General features: G+C 40.7%; 2 protein-coding genes across 3 annotated transcripts in view; both read left to right on the top strand.

Annotated features, from left to right (window-relative positions):
• Positions 1 to 8,685, top strand: part of xpc (xeroderma pigmentosum, complementation group C) — a 10,581-nt gene extending 1,896 nt beyond the window's left edge. Inside the window, exons 3-14 of one of the 2 annotated variants that reach the window (XM_013910255.1) lie at positions 68 to 164; positions 703 to 787; positions 877 to 1,031; positions 1,216 to 1,336; positions 1,439 to 1,528; positions 2,778 to 3,641; positions 3,933 to 4,093; positions 4,311 to 4,392; positions 5,734 to 5,865; positions 5,996 to 6,165; positions 6,745 to 6,838; positions 7,008 to 8,685. In XM_013910255.1, coding sequence (XP_013765709.1) covers positions 68 to 164; positions 703 to 787; positions 877 to 1,031; positions 1,216 to 1,336; positions 1,439 to 1,528; positions 2,778 to 3,641; positions 3,933 to 4,093; positions 4,311 to 4,392; positions 5,734 to 5,865; positions 5,996 to 6,165; positions 6,745 to 6,838; positions 7,008 to 7,340 — 2,384 coding nt within the window. In that variant the 3' untranslated portion in view covers positions 7,341 to 8,685. The remainder of the gene's footprint in view (positions 1 to 67; positions 165 to 702; positions 788 to 876; positions 1,032 to 1,215; positions 1,337 to 1,438; positions 1,529 to 2,777; positions 3,642 to 3,932; positions 4,094 to 4,310; positions 4,393 to 5,733; positions 5,866 to 5,995; positions 6,166 to 6,744; positions 6,839 to 7,007) is intronic. The other variant, XM_013910256.1, reaches the window with a different exon arrangement.
• A 1,806-nt stretch (positions 8,686 to 10,491) lies between these two features.
• arih2 (ariadne homolog 2 (Drosophila)) overlaps positions 10,492 to 14,171 on the top strand; it is a 16,833-nt gene continuing 13,153 nt past the window's right edge. Inside the window, exon 1 of the mRNA XM_005730704.2 lies at positions 10,492 to 10,647. The gene's annotated coding sequence lies outside the window, so the exon portion shown is untranslated. The remainder of the gene's footprint in view (positions 10,648 to 14,171) is intronic.

The following is a 14,171-nucleotide window of genomic DNA, read 5'->3' as shown; positions in this document are numbered from 1 at the left end:
GTGTGTGTGTGTGTGTGTGTGTGTGTGTGTGTGTGTGTGTGTGTGTGTGTGTGTGTGTGTTAATCAGAGCTAGCTGAGCCGCTGGGTCCACTCGAGCCTCTAGAACCCGTCCTGCCCTCTGAGCCTGTGGAGATTGAGATCGAGACCCCAGAAGTCAGAAAGAGGTAAGTGAATATAGAATATGCACATGCTCAACATAAAATTCTAAACTTTTGAAAATAAAATAGCTCTTTAAAAAAAGAGTTGCAAAACAGACTTTTTTGTGATATTATTTCTTAAACAGTTGAGGTGTTAATCTGTAAAATGAAATGAACACAGGAAGACATCCAAAAGTCAATCAAAACAAATCAACCTCATTATTAAAACTCAGGAATCACTAGCATAATTTAAATAAAGTTTCATTGTGTTCATGCTCTGAGTTTAATTAGATTTTGTTTATATCAAAACAATCTGAATGTAGCTCCAGACATTGTTAGCTGATGTCTCCAAACTCCCGATCCTCTCATTATATTCAGGAAAACATTTTTGGGTCATGGAGTTTCATTCAAATGTACATTAGTATGAATTTTCTCCACAGGTGTCAGGAGAGGGACCTGTAATTGTGTGTTTATGTGATTAGTTTGTGGAAAATGCGTTATCTATGGGTGTGCAGTTAATGGTATATTTGTTTTAACCCAATAATCATGATTTCTGATTGGCCAGGCAAAAAAAGCAGGCGGAACTTGAGACGTATCTGAGGCGAATGGTGAACCGATATAAGAAGGACCTGCTGATAGACACCCACAAGGTGAAAACACGCTGTTTAGTTCTACCTTTCCTTTCATGGTGCTTCTCTAGCTCATCCCTGACATTCCGAACCTTTGATTGGTCTCTTAGGTCCACCTCATGTGCCTGATTGCCAGCGCCATGTTCCGCAACAGGTTGTGCAGTGAACCAGACCTGCTGGCCGTCACTCTGTCGCTGCTGCCTGCCCACTTCACCATGGCAGCTAAGCGCATCGACCAAAACTACCTCTCTGGGCTGCTTAAATGGTATGTACTTATAAATGTGAAGTTCCTGAAACTATTTTAATGCTAGAATGTGTAAAACTAAGAAATTTGTACAATAGGGACAATAGAGCTACTATTCAGAAGCCATCAGTCACTGGTAGCCTTCTATAATTATCGCCATATCTTATGATTCCATTTCCATCCATCCGGCTCTCTTCTTTCCCAGGTTTAGAGCAACATTTACCCTCAACTCCAGTCTTCCCTGTGAAGAGGGTCCGGACCCCCAGAGGCTCCTCGAGAGGCGACTGGCAAGCCTCTCAGCCAGAAACCACGAGGAGATGACTCACGTTAGTAGTTTGACATGAAACCGGTCCATTTTCTATAAAACAGTGCCCCTAGTTTGACGTACAAATGAAAAATAAATAATTATGCACCTGTGTTTTCTGCAGCTGTTTCTCTTGGTCCTACGCTCTCTGCAGCTTTTCTGCCGATTGGTCCTTTCTTTGCAGCCGATTCCTTTCAAAGCCCCATCAGCCAAGGTACTGACAGTTTGTTGTTTTTCCTTTAAGAAGACACTGCGGTATAATTACAACAGTCACGTTTGGATAACTGCTGCAGTTTAATGTATAGAACACATTTTTTAAAGCCTTCTATTAAAAAATAAACCATTTTGCCAAAAATATTCACTCACACATCCAAATCATTGAATTCAGGTGTTCCAGTCTCTCCCATGGCCACAGGTGTATAAAATCAAGCACCTAGGCATGCAGACTGCTTGTATAAACATTTGTGGAAGAATGGGTCGCTCTCAGGAGCTCAGTGAATTCCAGTGTGGTGCTGTGATATGATGCCAACTGTGCAACAAGTCCAGTCATGAAATGTACTTGCTACTAAATATTCCACAGGCGATTGTTAATCCCAGCTATGAACTCGCGTGTGAAGTGGTAAGCCTCATAAAATCACAGAGCTGGGTCGGTGGTTGCAGTCACTACACATCTCCAAACTTCATGTGGCCTTCAGATTAGCTCAAGAACACTGTGTAGAGAGCTTCAGTGAAGGAGTTTCCACAGCCAAGCGGTTTCATACAAGCCTTAATATCACCAAGTACAATGCAAAGTGTCGGGTGCAGTGGTGTAAAGCACGCCACCACTGGACTCTAGAACAATGGAAATGCATAAGTGCAAAGCAAGGTCAGCAAAGACATGGATGAGCAAGTTTGGTGTGGAGGAACTGGCCTGCACCGAGTCCTGACCTCAACCCAAAAGAAAACCTTTGAGATGAGTAAGAGCGAAGATTATGAGCCAGGCGTTCTCGTCCAACATCAGTGTCTGACCTCACAGATGTACTTCTGAAAAAATGGTCAAAAATATCCATAAACACTCCTAAACCTTGTGGAAAACCTTCCCAGAAGAGTTGAAGCTGTTGTAGCTGGAAAGAGTGGAAAAAACATCATATGGGATTTTACTCAAGTAATGTAATGTAATGCCCATGTGAAGTAATGCCCATGTGAAGGCAGACGAGCAAATACCTTTGCACTTTACCTAATACTTCAACCTGTAAAAAATGAATAAACTGTAATATAAGTGAAAATACAAAAGGTACAGCCTAAGCTGTGGTGTCAGGTTCTTAATAAAAGGATACAGCCACCAATTTTATCACACTTACATATGCCTCTATATACAGTTTTTCAACTCATTGCAGTATTGCATATGCAGTGGTGTCTGCCATTTGATTTTAAGGTTGTTCTGTTCTTACAAACATGCTGTTGGAAATATCTCATTTTTGCAGGCCAAAGGGGCTAGAACATCTGCTGGTGCCCCAGAAAAGAGCAACACAAGCAAGGAATCATCCAAGACAAACTCCCCTGAGCCAAAGATTTCTCCTGGCACCAAGAGACCAGCAGGAGGGAGAACGATCAAAGGAGATGTAGGAGGAAAGAAAGCAAAGAAGAAAGAAAAGGATGAGGAGGAAGAGAAGAAAGTTGTAGTATCAGGGGGGCAGAGACCAAAGAACTCAAAACGCCGCAGTGTTGCCTCAAAGGTCAGCTACAAGGAAGAGAGCAACAGCGAAGGGGAGGAGGATGGAGGGCTTAGTGACGAAGATGAGTTTCAAGCCACCAGTGAGGATGACAGTGAGGATTCAGAGAGTGGGGTTAAATCTAAAAAGGGGAATAAAGGGAAAGGGAAGGCCAAGGGCACACACAGCAGAAATACTGCAGCTCCAAAGAGAAGAAGCAGTGGAGGTAAAAAACAGGTAAAAGATGAGGAGGATGGAGACTTGGAAGAAGAAGAGGAAGAAGGAGGAGAAGGAACAACGAGCAATGGAACAAAAAGGAGGAGTGGGGCAAAGAGAGAAGGCCCAGGTGCAGACGAGTGGTTAGAGGTGTATCTGGAGAAAACAGCTTCCTGGGTTTGCGTAGATGTGGATCACGGTGTTGGAGTTCCTCAACTCTGCTACCGGAATGCAACCACACCGGTGATATATGTGGTGTCTGTGGACGGGGACGGGTTTGTGAAAGACCTGGGAAAGAAGTATGACCCGACTTGGATGACATCATCCAGGAAGAGGCGGGTGGATGATGACTGGTGGGAGGAAACGCTTGAGCCATTCTTGGGACCCGAGGACGAGAAAGACATAAAGGAAGACAAGGAGGTGACTCCGATTTTTTTTTCCGATTATTATTATTTTTTTTTTACTGTTCTGCACAATTCTTCTTACCAAAACCAGTGGCCACATCACATGTCCTGTATGCATAATATGGATTAGCAGGAAATGTTCAATGTACACGGGATTTTACTCTATTTTTAACATTGAATTCTTTCCTCCTAGTCAAGAAATTGCTGTGGCCCATCAGCTACTCCCATCGTTAACAATGCAAGAATGGCATGAAAGGAAACAATGTCTTGACCTACTTCAATTTCTTTCTTTGCTCTGCTCTCCCAGCTCCAGAAAACTCTTCTGAACAAACCCCTGCCAGTGTCTGTAGCGGAGTATAAGAACCACCCGCTGTATGCCTTAAAGAGACACCTGCTGAAATATGAGGCCATCTATCCTCCTACAGCCACTGTGCTGGGATACTGCAGAGGGGAGCCAGTATACTCTCGGTAACTAGTTAAACTTTCATCACAGATGCATTTTAGTTCAAGTATACCTCGAAATCCATCGCACGTAATGCTTTTTATACTGTGCAGTCTGTGTTAACCTAGTTAGTTATGTCTTATCGCTAAACCAAAAAGCAAGGGAAAACTGGGATTTCAGTGTGAGAGGGAAAAAAAGGACTGTCGTCATTCATGTCCTGTTTAAATCTTTATCCATCTCTAGGGACTGTGTGCACACCCTGCACTCCAGAGACACGTGGCTGAAAGAAGCAAGGACTGTCCGGTTAGGGGAGGAGCCATACAAGGCAAGCTCTTTTTTGTTTGCTTCTCTTCCCTTCCTCAAAAGGAGACATTTTGTGGTTAGTTTCTCTGTTACATCAGTTTGTTTTTAACTCAGTCACACTCTGACCTGAAGGCAGTTGTAGCTGAGCGGTGTTCATTAGCATGTTTCATGACTGAGGAGGAGAGTTTATCCTGGTAATGAAAACACAGTTTTTCTAAATGAACCAGCCCTGTGATCAAGCCTGCACTGAGTACTGCTACCACTTGAACCACTTTGGACTTTACCTTCCACATCTGCTCCAGCTGTTCTTTCAGCTCCTGGTACTTCTGTGTTTTCCCATGCCCCTTCTTCTTGATGTTCCTGCTTGCTGGGATTGCCACATCTGTCACAACTGTGGTCTTCTGCTTCTTGTCAATCACCACTATGTCAGGTTGGTTTACCACTAGCTGCTTGTCAATCTGGAACTCAAACCCCCACTGGACTTTATCCCTGTTATTCTCACACACCTTTGGTTGTGTATGTGGTACAGATGTTCCAGTACACTGTCCCAATCACTTGGATGTGCCTCCCATCTGTCGATGGGCCGTGCTCGTTACTCTTCCTTTTCCTCATCACCGTCTGTCTTCAGCTGCCTGAGGTGTTCTTGTAGCAGCTCATCTCAGGGGCCATCTTCGTTATCTATTAGCCGATGCTCCGTGGTTTATTACAGATTGTGGGTCTGACAATAAGCCAGAGGTTCAAATCTCGATAAGGGCATGCATGCAGTAAGGGCCCCTAGCTAGGCCCGCCCAAGCCTACTTCAGAACATGAGCGAGAGATATAGAGCCAAAGCCATACCGGCTCAGACATTGCCCAGCTTAACAAGGTCCACATCAGGCATTTAGGAACCAGGACATACTGATGAGAAGTGGGCAACAGGAATAAAGCATACATGGACAAGGACTAATAATATGGAATTGATGGAATGCTACCAATATTGCTCCCAGATCTTAAACCTGACCCCATGAATAAACTGTTATTGCTAGAGATATATTTGTCTTGAAGAATGACTGATGTAATTATGAAATTATATAAGGTGTAAAATCTTGCAAACCTTTCCTTTCCTGTTATTGATGTTCTGCTGAGTGCAGATGTATTGAATTCTTCTTGTAGCACTGATGCTATTAAATCCTAGTTCGGCTTAATTGGATTAATTGGATTAATTGGATCAATTGTATCAACGGCATCGTCAAGGTGACAGGAAGGGGGAATCATAACAGACTGAGGCTGCTGCATACTGAATAGACACACAGATAATGTGGAAACATGAAATACTTTGGTGACTTTATGAACTCACAATATAAACACGTCTTTTCCTTTTTAGATGGTGAAGGGCTTCTCTAATCGTTCCCGTAAGGCCAGGATGACGTCTGAGCTGAAGGATGAGAATGACCTGGCTCTGTTTGGAGAATGGCAAACTGAAGAGTACCAGCCGCCGATAGCCGTGGATGGGAAGGTATGTATATGTGTGTGTGTGGGATTGAGCATCACATTCAGAAGATTAAGCGAAACAAAGTTTTATGAGCAACATAAGAACCAACAGGATAAAGTGTCAGTGTCATTGTGTTTTTGTATGTTTTCCTCAGGTCCCACGTAATGACTACGGTAATGTCTACCTGTTTAAACCCTGTATGTTGCCGGTGGGCTGTGTTCATATCAGGTTGCCCAACCTGCACCGCGTGGCCAGGAAACTGAACATTGACGCAGCGCCTGCAGTCACAGGTTTCGACTTCCATGGAGGATACTCGCATGCTGTGTAAGATGACTCTGAGGAGCCTTCGGTGGGGTGTAAACACAATTAAGCTGATGGATACGGTCATACGGGAGAATCTCAGGATGAACAACTGCACCGAGCTTTAGAATTTCACAATATTGAGGGACTTTCAAACAAAATCATGCATTTTTTGACCCGTGCACATTATTATCGATTCCTAGACAGACTCATTAAATCGTGATATTTTCCTAAATATCAGTTTGTGTTTGTTTTCTACTTACACTCACTCAGTTTTAGTTGTGAAGGCAGATACTGATAACAGTATCTTCAAATTTCAATCACAACTGTGGGGTTTTTTTGTTTTTGTTGTTTTTTTTGAAAGATTAATTAGTTGCTTTCCAGATTTATCTGTATTGTTTCCAGCGAGCTTATTTTCATCTCATTAGTTCGGCTTTGGGTAAAATCCCTCTCTGTGAGCATTTGCATGGAATCATTCCAGTGTTTAAAATAAAAAGATCAAAATCAGGATGTTTTTACTCCTAAAGAAAGAAATGAAATAAATGCACTTGTTACAAACATGTCAAAGCTAAGGGGATATTTGCTCACCTGTGTGTGTTTCAGCACTGACGGCTATATTGCGTGTGAGGAGCACGAGGAGGTCCTCAGAGCTGCATGGGTGGAAGAACAAGAGCTTCAGAAACAGAAGGAGAAAGAGGTGTGTTTTCTTTCATGTCACTAATTTGACAATTATTGATTACAACCCTGTAAGATTACCAGATTATGTAGTTTAGATGAGAACTTTAACACAAAGTATCAGCTGCTACTTTCAAGTAGAAACCTGTACGTGACAGGCTTAATTTTTTTTCTTTTCTTGCAACATCTAGAAAAAAGAGAAGAGGGCCATCTCCAACTGGACTCTGCTGGTCAAAGGACTCCTGATCAGAGAAAGGCTTAAAAAGCGTTACAACAAGAAGAACCAGGGATTGGGGAGCCTTGCTCATGGAGGTGACGCCGAAGGGTTTTCCTCAGATGAGGAGGCTGCTGAGGGTGAAAGTCCGGGAGCTAAGACGGCATCCGAGACTCTAGCAATGTCCTGGCCTCAGAACAGACAAGCAGAGGAGGATGGTGGAAATGCCAGCGGACTGAAGAAGAAGAAAGTAACAAAACGAGAGAAGAAGGGTCAAGAGCAACATTTATTCCCCTTTGAGAAAGTGTGATGTTGGAGACCACCTTCAGGTTTTTGTAAAGCAAAGATTGATTCCATTATGCTGTTAAAGAAGCACTTTCACTGACTTCTTGCAAGATTTAGTTTGGAAGATGTTCACATCACTTCAAAGCAGGATGCTGCATGGGTCACTGAAATACCCTGGAGCCTTTGGAAGTAACGCTGGAAGGAAAGGAAAGGAAATACGGGAAGCGAGGAGAAGGTGACGACATAAAGCCTCACTGTTCATAGCTCCATTTTGGTGTACACTGTATTGTAAGATTTTTATTTGAGAACTTCATGGACATACAAAATGACAGTAAGAGGGGAAAAAAAACATGCATATGTACAGCAACAGTATAGGTTGTCATGGAGACTGTGGAAGTGTCCTTACATCTTCATGTGTATTAGGTGAGTATTGGGCACTGATATCAGGTTTAAATATTCAGTGCTTCAAACTTTGACCAGTACAGACAGGTTTGAACCTGCTGGGCACGTTAATGTTGGCATTTAGAGCTTATGCTGACATGAATGGATAACTTGCGTGGCAATTAAACACAATACCTCCTGTGCTAACACTACAAATTATAATGAATGGTAAAAATAAGCACACAGCATCTGTGTTCCTGTCAGCTGCTGCTGTTTTATCACATTCATGTTAGCAGTTTTTTCCCCAACCTGCAGGTCTGACCAAATAAGAGCACAGCTTCTGTTACTGGCTCAATCTAAATGTTTTGGGGTTTTTTTACAAAGAAAGTCATTCCGCTTATTTACTTTTGTCAGCTGATTTTTTTTAATACTCATGTTGGGTAAAGATCTGACAGAGCCATTGTAAGGAACCAACCACTGTGCACATTTAAGTTGATCTATGGGTATAGACTCCTCATCTAACAAAGTATATGCAGACTATATGACAGTTTTTAATAAGTGTATAACTTGAAAATCACTAAAACTGTTCTTTCATTTTTGATTTATCTTTAGTGCTTCGTGTCCTCTTTGCCTGTTTAGCAGGAGGTTTGCTTATATCTCCTCTTCTCTTTGTCATTGTTTGCATTCAGTATTTCTTTTACACTCATTTCTTTTACATATTAGGCACCATTTTATAACTTTTGGCTGTATATTATTGTTTCTGACACTGAAAAAAAGACAGAAAGAAAATACCATCCATAAGTCAAAATTTCAAGTTCAAATTTTAGGATCATATTTTCTTCTAAATTTGAGTTGGTAAATAGAGATTTTGAGATGCCTGACTGTAAATTGTGAGATAATAACATAACAATGACAAATTGATGAAAAAAACATTGTTTTGTAATTGTTGGAAGATTTTCCATACTACATGTCTTCAAACCATTTAAAAGTTGCCAATTGTTCTTGTATGAAATTTATTTTTGTAATAAATGTTTAAATATATTGAAATAAAAAAAATGCTGTAGATTTCTTATAGATTATGCTATCTATACTTATTAATTGGACACTTTTAAAGATCATCAAGATTGCCCCATTAACCACCTTGAAATGGTGAGTAAACAAAGGTGTTACTAATGCCATATTAATTATGTTCTTGAAGGTTCAATTGTATTTAGGCACAGAGTCTTGATCACTGTGAACTGCCTGTGTTTACCTACAAAAGGACTGCCAGAAGAGGGCCTGACTTTGGCTTGCTTTTCTCTCAAATTTGGATTTTTCTAATTTTCTTATGAAAAGGTAATGATTGTTTTTAGGTAGACTGTAAGGCATTCCTTAAAAGTATAGACAACATCAGTGTAAACTGCAGAGGTAAAATGTGTCATGTTGCAGCAGTAACAGCTGACTGAACATCAGCTCCATTAGAAGATCCATCTTCCTCCTCAGCAATTCCACCCTATTACCATACCATTTCCCTCTGGGGCTTAGCCCTCGACTTCTCTCAGGCACTGCTGAGAAGCACAGCAGAGGATAATGCATAGTTTATCAAGCCATCACTCCTATACTTTCATAGCAGAAGAACTGTAAGTCTAATGTTTCAGTCTAGCTGAAGAGCTGCATTAGACTGCCTGCAGTTACAGCTTTAGGAGGAATGGAAACAAAAGCAGGAGCAATTTAGAAATGCAGCTTTATGATGCCAGGATGCATTTGATACCAAAGACTATCAGTTACTGGCATGAAACGATCAAATTTCATAAAGTGACATTCGAGGATCAGGATAAATAGCATGCATATGCACATACATATATATATATATACACACACACACACACACACACACACTCCTACACTGCCGCTGCACGGCCAGTAGGGGTTGTAGAAGGGCGTAAAACTAGAAACACGTTTAACACAACGATGCTCAATTGAAAACCCATTTGCTAACAGCAGTGGAGGAAGTATTCGAATCCTAAAGTACTCGGGTGCAAGTAAAAGCCTTCTTACAGTTACATAGATAAAAGCAACCCGTATATCATCGCCAGAGTACCACTAATAATAAAAAAAAAAGTTCTCCGTGTGGGAAAATATTTAATTCGATTATTATTGATCGTGCATTAATGTAAAACAGGATTGTGCTGTATAGCTAACAGAGGCAATTTCTAGCTGCAACAAATGATAACTTGCATTATACATGAATCAGATTTTTAATAAATACTGAGAAATATCACAAGTACTCTGGTTGATAACAAGAGCAGTTGCCAGTTTTCTGTCAACCTGGCTCAATTACGAAGGTAAGTATGTTGCACTGTGTGAGAGCTTTAATCTTGTAAGCGTTTGTTAAACATGAAGTTTCCAAAAGTAACTATTTTTTAGATTACTGAACGGGCATAAGGAAACACAGTCCCAGACTATACAGTTACTTATGGAATCTTTATAACCTGGATGGGATTTAGGTGTCACGTTATAAGAGCAATATGCCGGGAGAGAATTTTCTATGTGTGTAAACCATCGACTGTATACAGTGGACATAGGCTACAGTATCCTGAGAAATTTGAATTTAGAATTAATCCTCTTTTCAGCATGAAATCAATAAATCAATCTCTCTGCATAGTGAAGGTCAAATTATATTGATCAAAACATGCATTTAACCAGATGCATGTTTGGAACAAAACAAGGCAGATTTTTGGTGCTTGAATACTACCGGACAAAACAAGAAGTGCTGCATCTTTCTTTACAGAGAGAGAGAGAGCGCAAGGCTGCGAGAGAAACGCGGACGTGACGTCACTGTTAAGTACCCCTGTAACGGTCTATCTTCCGTCTACCAGCCAAGCAAAAGCGTGTAAATCGCTCTTGGGATTTCCTTACTCCAAACTCGCCTCTGGTTGTCACCGCGGGCTGACTTGACTCTGCACTAAGAGGTAAACCCCACCGACTTTAAACAGTGGAAATTCACGCAGCGGTTGTGTAAATGTGCCTCTTTGCTCCCGAGCTTCTCCAGAGGCCCTTGTTTACATCTCGATCCCCGGACTAGAGTGGATGAGAGGCGGAGGCACAGCGGGAGGGGAATGAGGAGGAGGGGTGGCTACCTGGCTAGCTCTTATGTTGTCAATTCTTGTTGGGGAATACATTAAAAGTGTTGCTTGAAAACTTTTGCAAGTGTGTTATGAAGGTGTTCAACAGTCGTAACTCGTCCGAGTCGTGGATTTGCAATTGCGTGACTTCCTCTGCTCAACAGAAATACCAGTACGCTAGCCAGGGAGCTAATCCGGCTAACGGTAAGTTAGCCAGCTGTTGTGTGGATTTAACTTCAGAGGCGCTTTGAGCCGAAACGCTGAAGTCCAGGAACGACCGGGTGCTTATTTGCGTAATTTAATCTCGACTCTCCGCTACCCTCATCCTCCCACAAGACCTGTTATCAAACCTGTGCTGAGTCGCTGTAATACATTAGCCTAGCAAGATGTGTGTCACCCAGTTTGCTGCCTATTTTTATCCTGGATCGGGTGGAATGCGAGCGTTCGTCTGTCTGCCGGGGCCGACTGGCAGGCTTTCCCGGCTAACCTTGTTTTCTGTCCAGTGGCTATTTACAAAGTCACATTTTGAACATCGGTGCCAGCAGTCGTCTTTGATCCCGTGTCTGTTGATCAAATCACATGTCGAAATAAGCCTACTAGAGGGGCCTTTGTGCTGTGACTGTTTTAGTTATCCTCAATGTATTTTCCGTTCAGAAGTGGGGGATTACTTTGTATTACACGGCGAAGACACACGTTTTCTCCATAAGTTAAAAAAAACCCGCAAGCTTCTCGCCCATATTTTTAAAAAACGTAAAGTTCTGTGCAGCGTTGGTTTTAGAAAGTAAATGCAGTTTATATAAAGCATCTGTCTGTGTTAGACCCCAGCCGATATACTGGGGGTCCAATATTAGTGGCTAGAATTAGGTAGGAGTTATCTATGCGTATTGGTGTTTATAATATGGAAGCTTGTTTCCAGCACTGATAATGAAACTTTGGGGCATTGCTCCAAAATTTGTAGTTGTTCATATCAGTTCATACCAGAACTCGAAATTCTGATATGACCTGAAATGATGGCTTAGCTGTGCCTGGCCCAGTGGTGCAAACAAGCTTGCATATTTATGACTCATAAATGAAAATGTAAAAAGTAAAGAAGAGACTGATGAAACACCTTTCACCTCTGTTATGAGTGTTATCGTTGCATACTTTGACCACCCGAAGGGACTTGTTAACTTCACTGTTGGCAACACACATTTTTGGAAACACTAACATAAACAGCTGATGATGTTCAGCAGAGCTAAACGGAGAGTAAACGCATAGCTACACTGAACAGATGCTAATGAAACATCAGGAAACATCAGGAAAGTTCATCCTTGGGAAAGATGTGAGAAGCTGAGTTATGTAAGTGTAACTGAACTATGAACCCTTGAAGTTAGGGACCATGGATTTAATCCAGTCACAGCCATTCATCTTAACATCATTTTCCTTTTTTTTGTTTTCTAGCTTATCAGCTATAACAAGATGTAATTTTCTCATTAGACCACATTTTCTTGTAAATGAACCAAATTTGGGAACTAGCAATTGGTCTTCCTGACTTGTTGTGAGGTATGAATCCATTTAAGTGTGTTATTGAGAAATTTTCACAAAAAGTCATTTCAGGCTCTCCTCTGTGTGAACCACCAGGTCCTCTGTTCAGAATGACTTTAATCACGAAGTCAACATTTCATCCACACATAACGAAGGCAAATTAATACTAAAATCCACCATCTACCTTCCAGTTAGAGTGTATTTAATCACATCTCGCAAAGACTGTTGCCAGCTTGATGTAGTTCACAACACTCTAGGAAAGTCAGTATTGTTAACGGTCAAAAGTAATGGTGGTCAAATTCATTTGACCCAGTATCGCTATCTCATCCATCTGTGTTCCCCAAGGAAGAAGACATGTGATTAGGTTATGTGGTTCATTAGTTCATTCCGGTTTACTTCAGTTTGTCATTAAACTTTGGCACAGGCATTTTTTCATTGTTTTTTTTTTTTTTGTCTTTTATTTATTTAGTAACAATCATTTTAAATCAATTGGTTTGTTGGGGAAACATTTTAATCTGTGTTTTATTTTTTATTTTTTTCCTTTTTATCAGAACACAATTTTCTAGAGATTATGGGACATTTTCTTTCTACCACATTGAGGATGATAATAACTGATCATTGTATTGTATTTTGACCTTGTGAGCCAATGTTCCAAGGTATTACTCAGAGATTCCTAGAAAAGATATCATGGTAGTAGATGTTTGACAGCGGTGAAAGCCCTGTTCAACCTTATCTGCAGCTTATAAGCTTTTATGTTTTCAAATATGATTTCTATTATTTTATGGTTCCTCCCTTTTTCTTTTTTCCCCCAACTAGAGTTTATTACTCAGGCTTTTTTTAAATTTTATTTTTATCATTGTTTATCTGTCAATACATGTTTGTTTTGTTTGTTTGTTTTGTTTAATTTAGCTTTGCAGTATGTAATTTGTTTACAGAATTATGTAGTAATAAAAAAATAGAAGGGATTTATTTACAGTAGTCTGCAGAAATCAAGTTTATTTGTCAACACAGTCTGAACTCTCTTAGCCATGCTTTGTTGTAATTTCTTAAAGTAGTCTTTAGGAATAGTTCTCCAGGCTCCTTGAAGACATTCAAAGCTCTTCTTTGGATCTTGGATGCCTTTCATTTTGTTCTCTTGTGTCAAGATGATCCCACTGTTTCAGTAATGTTGAGGTTCGGGCTCTGGGGAGGCTGGTCCATGACTGACAGTGTTCCGCTGTGTATCAGATACTTTTCATCTGCCATTAATCGTTTTTTCGGCCTGCCACTTGTTCTTTGGTCCTCAAATTGTTTAATTTCCTCATGTTTTTGCCAATCTATGCCAGGTTTTTGGGTTATAGCATTTTGGGAATCACCTAGTTGGGGTAAAATATTATTTTTATGCCTGACAAACTGTTATCTTTAGCATTTTTTTTTTTTTATAAGAGGAAACAAATTATGTGTTTTTGTGACAGGATGCTAGTATCAAAGTGCATGCAGGTACAATTAGTTTTTGCCAAGTTGTCTGTTATGTATAGACACAACACTGGTTCATATCCTGAGTTAGGCGCCTTTAATGCTTGAATGATTTGTAGGTCAGTGTTAAGAAACTTAACAAACAAACAGAAAAATCTTCTGGAAATAGTCAAGCACAAGGACTGGGTTGAAAATAAGTGAAAAAGCAGCCAAAAAACCCCCACAAAACATTCTTTGAAAGATCTTCAGAAAACCTGGAGAACTATTGCTCGAGAGCACTTTAAACAATTACAAGAAAGTCCGGCTCCTTCAAATGAAAAAATAAAGAAATGATGGGTGGCTGAATGCCTTTGTACAGTACTATAGATTATTTACGTGCTCACTAGGGCAGG

The sequence above is a fragment of the Pundamilia nyererei genome, unplaced genomic scaffold (assembly GCF_000239375.1).
Source record: "Pundamilia nyererei isolate P.nyererei 1_Seehausen unplaced genomic scaffold, PunNye1.0 scaffold00039, whole genome shotgun sequence".
In the NCBI taxonomy this organism is placed as follows: Eukaryota; Metazoa; Chordata; class Actinopteri; order Cichliformes; family Cichlidae; genus Pundamilia; species Pundamilia nyererei.
The sequence above is the reverse complement of the archived record's forward strand: the minus strand, read 5'-3'. Positions and strand labels throughout refer to the sequence as shown.